This window comes from Mus musculus, chromosome 4, assembly GCF_000001635.26.
Source record: "Mus musculus strain C57BL/6J chromosome 4, GRCm38.p6 C57BL/6J".
Taxonomy (NCBI): Eukaryota; Metazoa; Chordata; class Mammalia; order Rodentia; family Muridae; genus Mus; species Mus musculus.
In genome coordinates, this window is record NC_000070.6 from 133,176,304 (window position 1) to 133,194,946 (window position 18,643).

General features: G+C 47.3%; 1 protein-coding gene across 4 annotated transcripts in view; it reads left to right on the forward strand.

The window, feature by feature from the left end:
- Positions 1 to 18,643, forward strand: part of Wasf2 (WAS protein family, member 2) — a 69,218-nt gene that overhangs the window by 45,773 nt on the left and 4,802 nt on the right. For all 4 annotated transcript variants that reach the window (XM_006538849.4, XM_006538850.4, NM_153423.6 and 1 more), the window contains 7 exons: positions 138 to 309; positions 8,666 to 8,800; positions 9,296 to 9,449; positions 12,775 to 12,892; positions 13,826 to 13,956; positions 15,802 to 15,957; positions 18,093 to 18,604. In XM_006538849.4, coding sequence (XP_006538912.1) covers positions 180 to 309; positions 8,666 to 8,800; positions 9,296 to 9,449; positions 12,775 to 12,892; positions 13,826 to 13,956; positions 15,802 to 15,957; positions 18,093 to 18,604 — 1,336 coding nt within the window. In that variant the 5' untranslated portion in view covers positions 138 to 179. The remainder of the gene's footprint in view (positions 1 to 137; positions 310 to 8,665; positions 8,801 to 9,295; positions 9,450 to 12,774; positions 12,893 to 13,825; positions 13,957 to 15,801; positions 15,958 to 18,092; positions 18,605 to 18,643) is intronic.

An 18,643-nucleotide genomic window follows, 5' to 3' on the forward strand; every position in this document is an offset into this window, starting at 1 on the left:
GTGGGGTCAGAGGGGAAGGTTTTTAAAAACCTGTTTCAGATCAGAGCAACAGCACAAGAGAAAAGGAGGAGACTCGCATAGCCCTGTGTGCCTGGGATCTGTGGTTGAGTACTGTTTTCCTGCTCTTTCCCTTTTAGGTTTTTTTCATCATTGAGAACCTCGCCTGAAGCAGGTCCACTATGCCGTTAGTAACCAGGAACATCGAGCCAAGGCACCTGTGCCGTCAGACGTTGCCTAGCGATACAAGCGAGCTGGAATGCAGGACCAACATCACCCTGGCAAATGTCATCCGACAGCTGGGCAGCCTGAGTGAGTGCCTGGGAGAGCCTGTGCTTTGCCCTCAGGGGTCGTTGGTGCTCTTTATTTAGTTTCCCTCTCCTCCATGTTCCTATTTCTCCCCCATCTGCTTTCCCTAGGTAATGCAAAAATATATCCCCTGTTCCCTGCTCCGAGAAGGGCTCCTTTTTTGGTGCCTCTTCTTCCCTTCTACCCTCTCTTCATCTACCACCACCCTCTAGCTTCAAAAGGAATCTGCAGGACGGATGGCAGGAAGGGCTGCAGCAGAAACTGCAGACGCAGTGACAGAGCAGAATTCTCTGTGTGTGAAGTGGGAGGTTCACAGAGCAGTGTCTTGGGTCGAGGAATGCTCCTGTAATTAGACGATCTGTTCCGTGTGGAAGCCTCACGTGCGCCAATAGTCTAGCTACCCAGCACCCCACCGCGCTCTTCCCAAAGGGAAGCAAAGTAAGCATGTTCTCAGAGACGCTGGCTGACGCGTCATCCCTGATACACATTTAATTGTGCTGCAAGCCCCCAGGTCCAAGATCAGGGCACACATTACTTCTGCAGTCTCCAGAGTATTGGGAGATTTGCGAGCTTTGTGAGCACACGGTGTGAGCTCACGGTGTGTGCACACGGTGTGAACGTACAGTGACACAAATGGTAGCTGGAGCCGTTCTTATATATATGTAAAATTTCTTTAATTGGCTATATTAGTGAGACTGCCTTGGGAAGGTGATTTGCATGTGGTTTGGATTCCATTCTGAATCAAGCTGACTGTTTCCTTGAAGCTGAGGTGTGGGAGAGGCAGATGTTAGGACCAGCCCTGGGTTTGCCTAGTGCTGCCCCAGCTCCCATAAGCACCTCTGTGGCAATGCCACTTTAGTGATCCTCCTTAGCAAAGGCACTTGGTATAAATTATTTCTGACACTCACCCCTGCTGTCACATCACTGCCCCTAGAAAAGGCAGAGGACTATCCGAAGCTTGCATTCCCCTCTGGCGTGATAGGCCCTACCTTGAGCCAAGGAGGCAGAGCTGTGTGACCAGGTGATGTATGGAGTCTGAGACTCCTAAGCCTTCACCTAGCATAGGCCCTGTCTCAGTTGATCCAGGGCTTAGTGAGCCTGGATGGGGCATCACAGAGAATAAACCCATTGGCAGTGCCTGTCGCACACAAAGACCCTGACGGCAGCACAGCAGCAGAGCTGTAGCTGGCAGTGAGTGCAGCACGAGGAAGCTGCAGAGGCGTTCTGCTTCTGTCACCCCAGAAGGCCAAGTGCATAGAAGCCAGCCATACACTGGTTCCTTCTCCACAGGACAAAGAACGTCCAGCTGCTGCTGCTGCTGCTGCAGCTCCTGCCCCCTCCAAGGTGCTCTCAGCTTTAATGGAGGCTGTTGTGGACTTTGTCTGCTTGTGAGCAAACCCCTTCTATCATGACGCTGATCTGAGAGCCAGTGTTCACGTTGACCTAAGGACTGAGTTGTTCGTGTCAGGGCAGTAACTTACCCTTCACTCAACACCAGTGGCAGGGACTGGATGAGTCTTACATGTGGATAATGCTGGAATGACACAGAAATGAGAGGACAGGAGGTGGCCCCTGACTTCTGGGAGAACCTACCAAAGGAGATCAGAAAAAAATACATTTTGAGGGCACAATGGAAAGAGGGTGAGAGGGGAACTCAAATATGTTGATTGCCTGTTTTATGCCAGTTTTCAATGAGGTGTTGATAGAACTTTATTTAATCTTGTCAGTTTTTCAGATGAACAAATGAAAGCTTAAAGACATGAAATAACTTTTCTAACGAGAGGCCTGTAAGACTCAAGTTCATTTCTTCCTTGTTTCTGTATTTACTTATCTTGTCCTAAGGCTCCGCCCCAGGGCGTTGTGCATGCTAAGCACACACCCAGCGTCAACTTTTAAACTTAGCTAAGAGTTTTCTTGCTTTATCACCAGTTCTGTCCGTGCCAGTGGTGCCCTAGTTGAGATCTTTGTTGACTTACCTAAAATATTTTTAATTACATTGAGGTAATAAATTAACTTGTTTTTTAAGACAGGATCTCATTATATAGCTCAGACTGGCCTCAAATTTGTGACCCACCTGCCTCAGCTCACCAGTGCTAATGCCGTGATTCTCAGAGGATCTGATGTCCATGCCTCTCTCTGGCCTTCGTTCTTTCAGTGTCTACTTAGCTCTGTCCTGTCTACCAGCAGTGGTGGGCTTAAAACACGTGGCTCACCTTTCCTGTATTCCATTCTGAGCTTTGAAACTTTGTGAGACAGGTGTCATTGTGTAGCTCAGGCTGGCCATGAGCCTTCCAGATGCTAGAGTATCATTCCTGCTTCTAATTTGGAATTTGTTTGTTCATTGATACAAAGTTTCCTGTACCTTGGGTTGCCTTTTATCCAGTTGTATAGCCAAGGATAACCTAGACAGTTTTAAAAAGATGCCATTAGTTTGTCAGCAACGTTTTCCTGCTCCTCCTCTGTCACTACCACTGAGCTATAGCCACACACCTTTTATTTTTACCTTTTTAATTTGGAGACAGGGTCCTGCTAAATTGCCCTGGCTTACCTTGGTCTCAGCCTCCCAAATAGCTAGGATTGTAGATGTGTGCCACTGGCCTAGCTTAATAAATGTTTGAAAAGCACATTTAAAAAAAAAATCCTATGGAATAATATAAGCTCTTTGGCCTAGTGTAAGGTCCTACCTTCCTTTCTGCTCTTACCGTCTGTAATCCATTTTTTCCCATTTTATAATACTCAAATAAAAATTCTTTTAAAATAGAGACAAGAGGGCCAGTGAGATGACCTAGTGAATGAGGTTGCTGTTGCCAAGCCAAGCAGCCTGAGTCCAGCCCTGGAGCCCACGTGGTAGAGAGAACCAACTCTCAAAGGCTATCTTGTGACCTCCGCGGGCGGGCAGGACTCCCTGCCTTTGCCTCCTAGTGCTGGGATTGAAGGCTTAGACTACCATGCCTGTCTTCTAGACCTTCTTCTTTAATGCTTCTACTCCATCGTCATCAGTGTGGGGTGTTGCCCTGGATCCTACGGCTAACAGTTCCAGCTCTGGGATAATTGTCCATGAACCTGGTTATTACTTGCCTATATTCCTGCAAACCCCCATAACACAAATTATCTGTGTTCTTTTTACTAAATTGCATTTAATTACTAGAATGTGTTTTATTTATTTCTTGACAATTTTATACATGTATACAGTGTATCTTGATTATCTCAACCATGCCCCAGATTCCCCCTTCCCCTCTCCCCAGGGACCCCTAGCACATCCCACAGATCAAGCTGGCCTCAGACTCACAGAGACTGTCCTGCTCCTGCCTCCCAAGGGCTGGGATTAAAGACATTCGCCACCATGCCCAGTCTCAGCTTGCACTTTAGACCAGTATTGGGCCCATCCAGGAGGGTGGAACCCAACTTGAACCTGTAGGAAATGGTGTTTATAGGTTTCTGGCATTGAGTAGAGGGTGGGACTGTCTCTGCAGAGCCCTGGAACTCTCACTCAGATTTCAGCAAGAACAGATGCACCTTTTTTTTGTTTTTTGTTTTGTTGTTGCTGTTTTGTTTTGTTTTGTTTTGTTTTGTTTTTTGTTTTCGAGACAGGGTTTCTCTGTGTAGCCCTGGCTGTCCTGGAACTCACTTTGTAGACCAGGCTGGCCTTGAACTCAGAAATCCGCCTGCCTCTGCCTCCCGAGTGCTGGGATTAAAGGCGTGCGCCACCACCGCTCAGCCAGATGCACCTTTTAAAAAATGAGTTTCACTAGTTTTTGCTTCCTCATACCATTTCACTTGAAGAATTTTGCTGAGAGGCAGTTGGGGGAACCTCCTGAAGACTATTCTGAAACCTTTTGGCGAAATGTGGTATCTGTTAATGGCTGTCCTGATAGATACGGTCTGTCCTGGTGCCGTCTGGATGAGTGAGATTCACCTTTGGACCAGGCACTTTCTTTTCCTTTCCTTTTATTTCCTGTTCTTTTAATTACTTAAATTGATTTATTTTAAATTTTATTTTATATGTATGTGTGTTTTGCCTGCATGTGTGTCTGTGCACCATGTGTGTACAGTGCTCATAGAGGTCATCAAAAGATGTCAGATCCTCTGGGACTGCAGTTACAAATGGTTGTTATCTGCCACATGGGTGCTGGGGATTAAACCTGGGTCTCTCAGAAGCGCAGCCAGGGCTCTAACCACTGAGTATCTCTCCAGCCATTATTTGTTAATTTGCATAGAGACAGCCTCATGTAGGCCTGGCTGGCATCAAACTTATCATCTAACCCAAGGGTGAGCTTGAATTTCTGATCCTCTTACCTTCATCTCCCAATTGTAGGAATACCAACATATACTATTACAATGCAGTGTTGGAGAGCAAACCCAGGGCTTTGTGCTACACCATCACTGTGCCAACAGAATAAATCTCTGGCTCTGACTCTGTCTTTTTGAAGTATCATACTTCTGTTTCCAGAAATTGCAGTAGCTTTTTTTTTACATTTGAAGAATAGGAACTATCAAATCTGATTGGAATTACAGTTAAAATTTATTCTAAGGATGTGACTATGGCAAACAGGTTAGGTCTACGTCTTCCACTGTCCTTCACTGCTGATGTCCTGCTGCAGGTCAGTGCCCTTACCTGCTGAGCCCTCTCACCAGCCCCAGAAGCTGCTCTGTAGATTAAACTGAACATTATCATTCCGAGTTGGGTTTGGGAGCCTCCTCTAAGCGTGGAATTGAGGGTATTTAATAGTCATTTGGTTTTGTGACCAGGTCTTGCTATCATTCCTGGACTTCACCGGGACTCATTGGCCCACGTGATCCTGTCACATCAGCCTCGAAGCCTCTCAGGGATTGGGGAGGCCTCACACTGGCTTAGATAGTTGAACTCTGAAAAATTGTCTCCATGGCTGAGCAGCAGTATAAGAAAGAAGTTCACTGTGATAACTTAGATTGCCAGCTTATTTAATCCAATAGTATGATGGGAGGATATAATCACTGTCCCCAGTTTACAGGTGAGACTAAATCTGATTGTGACTGCTCAAGAAGTACCCAGTGTAAAAGTTAGTTCCTGGGTCTACATCCCAGTCCCATGCTCCTAGAAATAAGACTCGGACTCAAAATATATTTATAAAATACCTTGGCCACATACCTAGGCTCTTTAACTAGAATCAGAACTTAAGATAATCCACTGCTCTTTCCATTATTTTAATCTACATTTTGCCATGTGGCTGGTTATCTGAGCTTAGGTACCAGGCATCCATCTCCTCTGATCTTCTGCCTCAGCTCTACCCCAGAATCCTTTGTCCTCCCAGGTATCTCATCTCCATTTCCTAAGCCATAGGCCATAGGCTTTTTAATTGACAGGTGATGCATCCATATAATATTCAACATATTCTCTGTACAACACAGGATGAGAGAGATGGCTTGACTATTAAGAGTACTTGTTCCAGGCTGGAGAGATGGCTCAGTGGTTAAGAGCACTGGCTGTTCTTCCAGAGGTCCTGAGTTCAATTCCCAGCAACCACATGGTGTCACACAACCATCTCTAATGAGATATGATGCCCTCTTCTGGTGTGTCTAAAGACAGCTACAGTGTACTCACATACATAAAATAAATAAATCTTAAGGGAAAAAAAGAAGAGTACTTGTACTCAGATCTGTGGTACATGTATCTCAGAACCCAAAAGCAGAGGCGGGTGGCTCTTTCTGAGTCTGAGGCCAGACAAAGCTACATAGACATTACAGAGTAGGACTCTTTTAATTCTTTTATTGGAGAGGAGGGTTTGTTTTTTCAAGACAGAGTTTCTCTGGATAACCCTGGCTGTCCTGGAATTCTCTGTAGACCAGGCTGGCCTCTAACTCTGATCTGCCTCCCAAGTGCTGGGATTAAAGTTGCGTGCCACCAGTGCCCAGCCAACACTTACAGTTCTTAGACCAAAGTTTGGTTTCCTACACCTGCATAGTGGCTTACAACTTCCTGTAACTCCAGTTTCACAGGATCTGGCACCCTCATCTGTCCTCTGTGGGCAATCACACACACACATGTGCATACTAACAAACAAAAACACGCATTTATGTAGATAGGAATAAATATAAGAAGTACTCCGGCATAATAGAAAGAGCTGCAGCCTTGGCTGGGTACAGTGATACACAAGTCATCTCAGTGGTGAGGAAGAGAAGGATGAGATCATGGCGAGTTTGAGGCCAGCCTGGTCTACTAAGTGAATTTGAAACCAGCCAGGGGACGAAGTGAGGCAGTGTCTAAAAATAAAGATCTGAGCTCTAACAGTCTGAGGCTTCTGATTTGAGGTCTGCTGCTCTTTCCATTTTCCATAGTGTGATTCTGAGTCGCCCAGGGCCTGACCTGACATGGCAAGGAAGAGGCCAGGCAGTGCTGGTGCACGCCTTTACTCCAGCCTGGTCTACAGAGCACAGCGAGGGCCACACAGAGAAGCCCTGCCTCAGAAAGGAGAAAGGAAAGCTGAGCACAGGCCTTTAATCCCAGCACTTGGAGGGCAGAGGCAGGCGGATCTCTGGGTTCAAAGGCTCCTTGTCCGGTGGCTCTGGAGAGCAGCTTGGGAGTGACGAGGAACAAGCAGGGATCCATGACCCTCACACTGTATGAGAAATTACTTCAGTAGAACATCAGACCAAGATGAAGATATCTCTAACTTATCTATCTCTGACGCAGGAATGTAGGACTTCTCCTGGTGAGGAGGTCACTTTATGTTTTCTAACTCACAGTTTTCAAAGATCTTGTCTGCACAGAAAGTTCCGAGCCAGCCAGTGCTCCATAGTGAGACCCTGTCTCAAAATAATAATAATAAATTTTGTATATTGAGATCTTTTGTAAGATTTTTACCTGATGCCCACTGTCACAAGCCCTTCTACTGTGGAACCGAAAATCTCAGTCTTCTCTGGGAGACAGAAAGATGGGTTAACTTGTATTTTTCTCTTTTCCGCCAGAGCAGTTGAATTTTTACATTTGTTATGAGACAGAGTCTCACTATGTAGTCCAGGCTGGCCTTGAACAAACAGCCTCCCCCTCGGCCTCCCAAGTGCTAAGATTACAGGTGGGAGCCACCACCATTGGGTGTTTTTAAGGTTGGTTCATTTCCCATGCATAATCCTGCGTTATTTCTTTGCTTTTGTTTCCAAACACAATTTTTCTTTACCTGGTGGAGCAGGAGCACTGCTGTATTATCAACATATCAAACAGGACCTTCTGCCTGCAGCAGAGCAGGGACGCAGCATGTTGGCCTCTGAGTCCTTTGAGCTCAGGAATGCCTCTTGACTGTTGCTGCATGGAAGCGTGCAGTATGCAGAATTGGGAGCTCCTCCTTGATTTATTAAATGCACCAGGAGCTCCCAGTGCACAAGTTAACTGCAGTTTACCCCGAGGGTGTGGTTTTGCCCTTCCAGGCTAGGTTAGCCTAATTCCCCCTTAAATATGTACTAAGCTTAGAAGCTAAAGGAAAAAAAAATGAGACCTTACTTTAACTAGGTCTCAAACTCTCGTCAGGTTGGGCAGTCGTTTACGGCTGCCTTCCCTTTGTGCGTGAGCATCCGAGGTGTGGAGACTTACTCCTCATACCTCTCCCATCCCTTGCGGCTCAGAATAACAGTGTGGAGGTATTTATTCCACATGGCGGTTTCTTTGGCTACAAATTCTCCTTGCATTCAGGGTTGAAAGTACAGAACTCTTTTCTTATTCTAAAAAGTGAGACCTTGTGGAAAAAGACCAGTGGTGTCTTGTTTTTCAGGGAGGGCTTGAATATCTCAGCTTTTCGCTTGTTCCCTGGGGTGTGGATTTGAAGGATTGTAACCTGGAGCAAAGACTTTGAAAGCTGTGGGTTAGAGAATGTAAGGTGACCTTTTCACCCTTAGAAGAAATTTGGCATCTCTGTGTGGGGTGGGAAAATTCAGGCCCCTTAGAGATACCCACATCTTGGTTTTCAGTGGGCTTTTGAAATTCAACTGAGGACGTAATTTAGTGTATTAAGCATGGACGCCTAGTTGTTGCTCTAACTTTCAGGCTGCTCTCAGAGCCGTTTTACAAGGTGCTTTACAGAACAGGAGGGTGAGAGCCAAGGACAAATGTTTGCATACACTGGCTGCTTTTCCGGGACTAACTTGTTGACATTGCACCTTTCGATTTTGTTGAACCTGCTTTTAATTTCATGTTTGTTCAGAATTTGCCAAAGAGGTTCTATTAGTTATGGACTATATAAGCACAGAGTGACCAGGCTATGGAAACTGTCTCTTTCTCCAAGAACAAGCATGTGTGTGTGTGTGTTTGGGGTACGATATACTCTTTAGTCTTTGGGCTGGTTCCTCTCACTCCTGTGCACTAGTGACTTGCTCTGTTTGCCCTTTCTAGGTAAGTATGCAGAGGACATTTTCGGAGAGATTTGTACTCAGGCAAGTGCCTTTGCCTCCCGAGTAAACTCCCTTGCTGAGCGGGTTGACCGAGTACAAGTTAAAGTCACTCAGCTGGATCCCAAGGAAGAAGAAGGTAAGGAGGCTTAGCCAGAGCTGCAGGCTCTGCCGAGGAGTGCCTCAGAATCCTGCCCTGGTTTGTTACAAAGCAAGAGGAGAGATCAGAGAGACTGATATACGTCTACTTGGAAGCGACATAAGCCTAGGTGGTGTAAAGAAACCTTTTTCCCTTTACCACACAGCACACTGCCATCCCCCCAGTCCCCTTGTTCTCACGTTTCCTTTCCCTCAGTGGTATTTTGCTACCATAAAAGTACTTGGAAGACTCATTTCACCCATGGAGAGGCCTGCAAGATCTGGCCACATAGTAAACCTTTGTGTTGCTTCATCTGTTCAGTCATGAAATGGCTGGGCTGCTGACAGCCTCGTGGGGCTTCCCCAGAGGGGGAAGGGAAAAAAAACCTGGCTGCCAAGAAAGGCAGCAGCTGAGGCGTCTCCGACGGTGTGACTCAGTGTTTGCTCAAATAGCCTGCCGTCCATTTTCTAACGCCTTCCATCTTCCTTCTCTCAGTGTCACTACAAGGAATCAACACTCGGAAGGCCTTCAGAAGTTCTACCACCCAAGACCAGAAGCTCTTTGACAGGAACTCTCTCCCGGTGCCCGTCTTAGAGACCTATAACAGCTGTGACGCTCCTCCCCCTCTTAACAATCTCAGTCCTTACAGGTAACCGTGCGCTCGCTCTCTCTCTCTCTCTCTCTCTCTCTCTCTCTCTCTCTCTCTCTGTGTGTGTGATTAAAAACTGCATTGTCTAAAATCTCTAAAGATAATATCTGTATCAGAGAGAGAATACTGTTGAACTCCCTGCCCACCCCAGCAGAGACCGTTAGCTCATTCTTGTCTGGTCTCTGACGGACATGCCGCGTCTCCTATGTACTGAAAGTTTGCTGTACCATTGATGCTGCAAAGTTTAACTTGGGAAAAGTAAGTCCATCTGGATTCCATCCAAGGAATTTAGTTATTACAGAAGCAAGAGGACTTGTTAGCAGGCAGTCCTGCACACGGATTCCCAGGGGCCACATTCTAACCGGCTTTCCACTTTCTCAGAAAACTCTAAATTACCAGATGTTTGGGCAAGTTAATGGGACCAGCCTCATACTGGCTGCTGGGGAGGGGGGGATCACAGTGTGGGGAGTATTGGTGTCCTTCCACGTGAGTGCCGGTCCCTTCATTTTGAACACCCTTTGGATGGTTTCTTCTGTAAGGACCAGCCCTGGTGTAGGTAGACATGGGAAAGGAAGATGGTAGGTTTAAAGACAACCTAGAGTCCTCCCCTCTGGCGATTTGCTAATGTCATCTTGAACAGACCAACTGAGCAGAAGTAGAAAGGGAATATTTATCTTGCTTGTATCCATAAAAAGTAGTTACAGGTAGCTAGACGTGGGTGCTGGCGGTCAGGCATGGGTACACTGAAAAGCAGAGTGTGTGTGTGTGTGTGTGTGTGTGTGTGTGTGTGTGTGTGTGTACCTCTTGAATTCAAGGACACTGGTCTGTCCCTCGAGCCCCAAATAGGAGCTTGGTAGCGTCTCACAGAGATCAAGAAGAATATCTGCCCTTGGTCCTAGTAAAGGATATGGAGTCTTGCTTGCCCCAGGGCTGTCACTCTTTAGTCTGATTGAGTTTGGGGATAGTGTGTGATAGAAAGGGTTGACATACCTCATAGTACTGAAAACGATATGAGACAGTGTTTGTATGGTGGGATAGGATTGACAAATAATATTGAGATGTTTCATCTTTCTGGAAACTGTATTATTTTTTTTTTTTGATACTAATACTGCCAGAATTAGTATCTCCTTCCTCTCAGTTATCTGGACTTGGCCTAACAGAAACAAGCAGTGGTTACTATAAACATGTTGCTGTCAGGGCCTGGAGAGACAGTTCAACCCGTAAGAACATCTGCTGCTACTGCAAGTTCAGCTCCCAGCACTTAGAGCAGAAACTCACAACCGTCAGTAACTCTAGCTGCGTGTGCTCTTACACCCCCTTCTGGCCTTTATGGGCACCCACATATGTGCACAGAGACACGCATACACACACATTAAATAAAAATAAAATAAATCTAAAGCATGTTTTAAAAGGAACTAAAAACGGTTGGTCTAGACACCTGTGCCCTCAGTGGTGGTGGTTGATATAGATGTGCCCTTGGAGTTTGAAAGGCAAGGGGTAGAATTGTCTTTCAGAAGTTTTGGTTGGTTGGTTGGTTGGTTGATTCACTGTGTGTGTGTGTGTGTGTGTGTGTGTGTGTGTGTGTGTGTGTGTGTATGTGTAAAGAAAGATTGGGTCTCTCTATGTAGTTCTGGGTGTCCTAGAGCTTATATATACACCAGGCTGTCTTAAGACCATCCTTTTAAATGTTTTGTGTGTAGTTTTTTTTTTTTTTAAGATTTATTTATTATTATATCTAAGTACGCTGTAGCTGTCTTCAGAAGAGGGCGTCAGATGTCATTATGGTTGGTTGTGAGCCACCATGTGGTTGTTGGAATTTGAACTCAGGACCTTCGGAAGGCCAGTCGGTGATCTTACCCACTGAGCCATCTCTCCAGCCCCGTGTATAGTTCTTTTTTTGTGATCCATTCTCTCCACATAGTGTAGGCTGGCCTTGAACCTCTGATGCTTCTCTCTGCTTCTCAGTGCCAGGACTACAGACATGCACTGCCACGCCTGGCTTCCTGCCCCCTAAAGCACATACTTTCTGAACAGTGGAAGTTTCACCACACCAAAGTAGAAGATTCTAGTCAGGCCCATGGAGTATGGCAAATAGTTGTTACTCAGTAGCTCACTCTGTCCTATGTATTGCCATACCCACTAAGACCTTGTGGTCTTTTGTTGTTTGAGACAGAGTTTCTTTTTTTGTTTTTGTTTTTTCTGAGACAGGGTTTCTCTGTGTAGCTCTGGCAGTCCTGGGACTCACTTTGTACACCTGGCTGGCCTGGAACTCAGAAATCCGCCTGCCTCTGCCTCCCGAGTACTGGGATTAAAGGTGTGGGCCACCACGCCCAGCTCTGAGACAGAGTTTCTTTATGTAGTCATGGCTGTCCTGTCTCTGTCTGTCTCTGTCTCCCCCCCACACACACACACCATTGCCTTGAACTCAGAGATTTGTGGCCAGCCCCTGCCTCCCGATGGACCTTGTGGTTTTAAAACAGCTGGCCGTTTGTGTCAGTGGGTCTCCTTGCAGTAATACTGAACAAGGGAGCAGGAAGTAGCTGCTCTCTTGTATCTGTGTGGAGAAGAGCAACTGTACACAGAGACACTTAGGTAGAAAAGACCTGGGGCTGGTGAGATGGCTCAGCAGGTAAGTGCAATAACTGCTCTTCCGAAGGTCCTGAGTTCAAATGCCAGCACCCACATGGTGGCTCACAACCACCCAATAATGAGATCTGACACCCTCTTCTGGTGTATCAGAAGTCAGCTACAGTATACTTGTGTATAATAATAAAATCTTAGAAAAGACCAGCAGGGCATGGTGGCATACTCGGGAGGCAGAGGCAGGCGGATTTCTGAGTTCGAGGCCAGCCTGGTCTACAAAGTGAGTTCCAGGACAGCCAGGGCTATACAGAGAAACCCTGTCCCGAAAAACCAGAAAACAAAACAAAAAAAAACAAAAACAAAAGACCTTAGTGCTTTCTACAGAGTCCTGGGGAATGGATAGGGAAGAGGAACCAACAGCAGAAGTCTCCTTAGAGATAGACAGTATTTAGATATCTCTGTCAGAGTCAACTGTGCAGGTGATTAGAAATAATCAGAATTCTGGCCAATCTAGCCTGTTCTTGCCCCTGACCATGTAGATTCCTGCATGAGAACTGAAGATATGGCCAAGGTTTGTAAGGAGTTAGGGCCATTGAGAATCTGGTGTGGAAGCTGAAACATACAATTGATTCGAAGGTGTCCTGACTCCTTAAAAACTGCTAAGTGGTTGGTGTTGGGATATTGGGTTTGGTTGGGAGCTCATCTCTCTACTGACAGCTACTCGTCTTCATTTTTATCCCAGGGACGATGGAAAAGAGGCACTCAAATTCTACACCAACCCCTCATACTTCTTTGATCTTTGGAAGGAGAAGATGCTGCAGGACACCAAGGATATCATGAAAGAGAAGAGAAAGCATAGGGTGAGGGGAAGGGACCTCTGTGCTATACATCAGTAGGCCCCGTTGTAGAGGAGGGATAAAAAGGAAGCGGGTCTTATGTGAAGTCATTCCAAGTGACCGCTTGCTCGGGTGCAAAAGAATGTGTCCACACCAAATACCACCAAGATGAAAGTATAAATCACACCAAAAATATGTATGTTCCCGGCACTGTGTAATAACTGAGAATATTTGAGCTGAGCTTTAGAAGTGGGCTTTTCTGTTCACCAGTTATTTTTCTTGCAATCTGCACCCGACTCTGCGGGACACCCAGCTAGCCTGGTCCCGTCCAGCACAGTCGTTCCTAGACACGCACCAGGTGACCCCTTCACTGCTGCGTGGGCGGGGCCAGGACTGCCGGGTTTGTGGCGCTGCTTCTCTCTTTAGGCTCCTGGTGCTGTGTGACCTGCCAGCTTTGACCTAGCAATCCCATTAGCATGGCTGTCAGCAGACCCAGGAGAGTGCCAGAGGCTAGTGCGGCTGCAGGAGCTGGAAAACCCTTCATTGGTTGTTGTGTTTTGTTTTTAACTGTTTCCTTCTATCTGCTCCAGATCTCTGGAGCTGTCAGCTTTCACCTGTTGACTGACCTTTGTGGCATGACAAATAACAAATAACTGTTTACTAACTTCCTAACAATTAGAGCCACTTATAGATGTGAAACAATCCCCCCCCCCCAGGTAGCTACTGTTTCCTGTTAGAGGTGCTTGTGTGTGAGCCTGAGCAATGCTCTGCCTGAGAGGTGCTGTGAATTGGACGGCCTAGGTCACTGCAAACCTGGTAGTTCTGTAAATCCTGCTGTTATCCTGTGTTGTCTAGGCAAATCATCTCACGAGTGTGTGTCCATGAGGATGGGTAGAATTTTAATGAAGCACTTTGGAAAATGTTTTACAAAGGCTTTTCTGTTCCTTTTCATTATAGAAAGAAAAGAAAGATAATCCAAATAGAGGGAATGTGAACCCACGTAAAATCAAGACACGCAAGGAAGAGTGGGAGAAGATGAAAATGGGACAAGAATTTGTAGAGTCCAAGGAGAGGCTGGGGCCTTCTGGGTAGGTGATGCTGTGTAGCATTCTCTGGAGCAGCTGGGACCCTAGGGACAAAAGGCTCTGGCGTGGTACCTTTCCCACCATCTCAAGTCTGGCTGTAGGGTTTAGGCTAATACACCGTTAATCAATTACTTTTAAAAGCATCCATCTGGTGATTAAAATTTCTTAATAAGTCAAGAGACTGCGATTTAAACGAGGTGACTAGGCTGGTCTGACAGGGAAGGCCATGGTTTCTAATGATGATACTCTGCCAGAAGCCAGTACACCTGAAGGTCTCGGAGGAAAGTGGTCTTGGAAGCCCTCTCCCTCCAGAGCACACATGAAGGTTGTGCTGAAGAGCTGGGCTGGGCACGGCACGGGAGGTGCAGCGCAGGCAAGCTCTGCAGGTTCCCAGAACAAATTCTCAGCCAGGCTTGGAAGAGGGATAGCCAAAGGACTGAATGCAGACCTCAGAGTCAGTATGGGAAAGGTTGCTGGGCCACTGTGGAGACAGATATATCTCTCTGAAAAAGTGGGAGATGGCATCCTGACCCATTTCCCAATACCAAATCACGCTGGAGGTTTAAAGAGGCAGAATGGTTTTAAAACCTAGTTTGATGCTTATCCTGATGTCTGACCCCTGTGACATTCAAAGCCAAATCACCATGACTACCTAGTGTGAGAGTCACCCTGGCTTTTCCTCTAAATTCATTGCTCCTGGCAGTCAGAGATGTGCACAGCCCATACTAGGCACTGAGTACTGATAAAAGGGAAGAGCTCTTGATTTTAGAATAACTACCATGGAAATCTTGATACATGTGACACTTGTTCTTCCTGGATTCAGAGGTTTGTTTCATAAGCATAGGAAGATGGTGGAAATGAACCTTTCTACAGAAAAACCAGTAGTAAAGGGGCCTTCATTGATCTCACTGTCCAGTAGGGGGCCATTTTGTTCCCCAGTCCCATCCTGTTTTGATAGGCACATGGCATAGGATTAGTGACTCCTATGGCCATAAATGCCAACTGTCAAAAGTGTATGTCTGATTTTGAGGCTTGGGTGGTGAAGATGAGCTAGCCGCCCTCCACCCCTATATCAACTCCCCCCCCCCCAACTTCCTGAAGGTTTGGAATTGGCTGTGTGGCTAGGCTATATCATCTGACTTATTTACGTGCCCACAATTCTGATCCTGGGACCTGTTGGGTGAGCTCTGTAGGACCCAGCAGTGGCACAGAGGAGAGGGGCAGGGCGGGCCAGTTTTGCTAGTTGGTGCCCATGGGCTTGAGCTAGTGTGGAGGCTCCCTGCCTTGTGTGCACGTGTATGAAGGGTTAGTGCTCATCCAGAGCCAGCTCACCCAGGGCCAAAGGCGCTGAAGAATGGGTTTCCATGCAGCCAGCTCTAAAACAATAATTATTTTTTCCCCCTTTCTTTCATTATTTTCAAGACAGGGTTTCTCTGTGTAGCCCTGGCAGTCCTGGAACTCACTCTATGGACCAGGCTGACCTTGAACTCAGCTATCCCCTGCTTCTGCCTCCTGAGTTCTGGGATTAAAGGTGTTTGCCACCGCTGCCCAGGCTTCTCGAATCCTGCTTTAAGCATCAGCTCATGTGATAAAGGACGTGGTAGAGACTGTCATGACTGCCTCATGGTATACCACCATACCTAGCCTAAAGTATAATCTTGGTGTAATAGGAAACACATGGAATCTCCTTATTTTGCTCCACCATAATAACCTTTGTGTCAGATGCACTTATGTGATATCTATTAATAAGAAAAGGAGAGCACTCAAGCTCTGGATGTTTAAGCATGTTTTGGCACTTTGGATGGACCTCGAGTCTTTAAAAGACAACTGACATTGGTATGTCGTCAGGTATTCGTCCACCTTGGTGTACCAGAATGGCAGCATTGGCTCTGTTGAAAATGTGGATGCGGCCAGCTACCCACCACCACCACAGTCGGACTCTGCCTCCTCACCTTCCCCTTCATTCTCTGAAGACAACTTGCCTCCCCCGCCAGCAGAATTCAGGTAAATGGTAGAACCTCTTCCATCCATCCTGGGTAGTGAAGCACTCAAGAACAAAGGAAGAGGCGGGCATGGTGGCGCACGCCTTTAATCCCAGCACTCGGGAGGCAGAGGCAGGCGGATCTCTGAGTTCAAGGCCAGCCTGGTCTACAGAGTGAGTTCCAGGACAGCCAGGGCTACACAGAGAAACCCTGTGTCAAAAAAAAAAAAGAAAAAGAAAAAAAAAAAAGAACAAAGTAAGAGTTCACTAAAGTGACTTGAGGCAAGAGTGTGCAGATAGGAATAACATTTATGAAGTACTGGCAGAGTTGTTGTTACCCCATATTAGGTACACATCAGCTTTCATAAAGGCGAGAGGTGGGAGGTGGGGAGACCTCGTAGACGGCTGCTTCAGCTCACTCAGTGTACCCTAAAGCATGAGCCAAGTGTGGTGGCCAGCACAAGTCAGCACTTGGGGGCAGAAGGATAAGAGATTTAAGGCCAGCCTGGACTACATAGTGGCAGGCGGTGGGGGACAGCACACGAAGGGAAAGGGGAAATACAGACTATGTGACTTCCAGTCTGTCCCTTGGAAGTGTGTGCACTGGGGTCTTTGACAGATGTGTACAAAGGATTGCCATGGTGGCGAGAAGGGGTCTGAGGATTGGTCAGGCTTCTCTGTCCTCTGAGTTCCTTTTCCCTCTCTGTGCCTGACGAGTGGGCCTTCCAGGCGCTCTTTTCCCCCTGAACACTGCCTAATTAGTGGCTGATGATGAAGGACTCTTGAATGGAAACTGAGACAGTGCTGGCCTCTTTTCTCTCCTCATTCTTGGCCCTTAAATTACCAATCCCAAGTCTTCTCCCTCTAAAATCACTTCTTGCTGATGCCTCGTCAAGGTGTAGTGAGGCTTAAAGGTAAAACTTAGGGTGTTCCAACACCCTAAGTTGGGTGTTGCTTCTGCTGCTGTTGCTGTTTTTCCTCCTCTTGAGATGGGGTCTCTTTATGTAGCCCTGGCTACTATGTAGAGCCCTAGAACTCTCTATGTAGGGAGACTGAGCTAGCCTCAAACTCATATAGATCCACTGCCTCGGTCTCTGGAATACTGGGATTAAAGGCTTGAGCCAACACTACTGCGTAGTAAGGTGCTTTTCTAAGCAGTAGCTCTCAGTGCAGGGCAGGTGTGAAGGTTCACAAGAAAACCTCGCATCTTCACATTGTAACCTGAGGTCTTGAAGTTGGAACCTCACAGATCTGATCCCTAAAGTGAGCCTTCGCCCTCTTTCAAACCTGAGTCAAGAGTTAGCCAGGAGTTGGGAGTCGTGGTTCATGCCTTTAATCTCAGCATTCAGGAGGCAGAAGCAGGCCAATTTCTGTGAGTTGAGGCCAGCCAGAACTACATAGTAAGACCCTGTCTCAAGCAAACAAAGCTGAGTGTGTTAGTTCAAGCCCATAATTTTAGTACTTGGGAGGCTAAGGCAGGAATGTCATGTGTTCTAGGCCCACCTGGACTACATAATAAGGCCCTGTCTCCAACTCCAAGTGGACATTTGCCCCTACCAAATTCAGTAGCATTCATAGAGTAAGAAACAGAGCCCAGTGGATGACGAGGGCTTGAATTCTTATTCTAGCTCTTTCTTGTATGTATTTAGGTCTAGCTAGAGGTTTACACTGACAGCCACCCATGGGACACTCTCCAGGAGGGTTCAAGGAGCCATCTCCTGAAAAGATTAAAGGGGACCTGAACTGCTGTCTCTGCTAGTCTTCCTGACAGGGTGCTCAGTCGTCTCCTTCAGTCTCCAGTTGTCCCCTTCTCCTGGATGACGGGGTGCTCAGTCACCTCCTTCAGTCTCCAGTTGTCCCCTTCTCCTGGATGACGGGGTGCTCAGTCACCTCCTTCAGTCTCCAGTTGTCCCCTTCTCCTAGATGACAGGGTGCTCAGTCGCCTCCTTCAGTCTCCAGTTGTCCCCTTCTCCTGGAAGGCTGCCCATAGTGCTGCTTATTCCTTGGTGATCTGTTTTGGCTGATCTGTTTCTATCAGTCTGAGGCAGAGCGAAATGGGAGTCAACTAAGAAGGGCCTGAGCTTATAGAAGAGCTTGCCTCTGGGCAGGAGTTGGCACTGTGGTCGTGATGGTAAATCTTGTCCCTCTGGCCTTTCAGCTACCCTGCAGACAACCAAAGAGGATCTGTCTTGGCTGGACCCAAAAGAACCAGCATGGTCAGCCCAAGCCATCCACCCCCAGCTCCTCCTCTGAGCTCTCCGCCAGGTCCCAAGCCTGGCTTCGCTCCTCCACCTGCCCCTCCACCTCCACCTCCCATGAGTGTGCCACCTCCACTACCATCGATGGGATTCGGGTCTCCTGGGACCCCTCCACCCCCATCACCTCCATCTTTCCCTCCTCACCCTGATTTTGCTGCTCCTCCACCACCTCCCCCACCACCAGCAGCTGACTACCCAATGCCACCACCTCCTTTGTCCCAACCGTCTGGAGGTGCTCCTCCGCCTCCTCCTCCCCCTCCCCCTCCAGGGCCCCCGCCTCTCCCCTTCAGCGGTGCTGATGGCCAGCCTGCTGCACCACCACCACCACCACCTTCTGAGGCCACCAAGCCCAAGTCTTCATTGCCTGCTGTGAGTGACGCGCGCAGTGACCTGCTTTCTGCCATTCGCCAAGGTAAAGCCAGGGTTGGATCTGAGGACACGCACCCTTAGC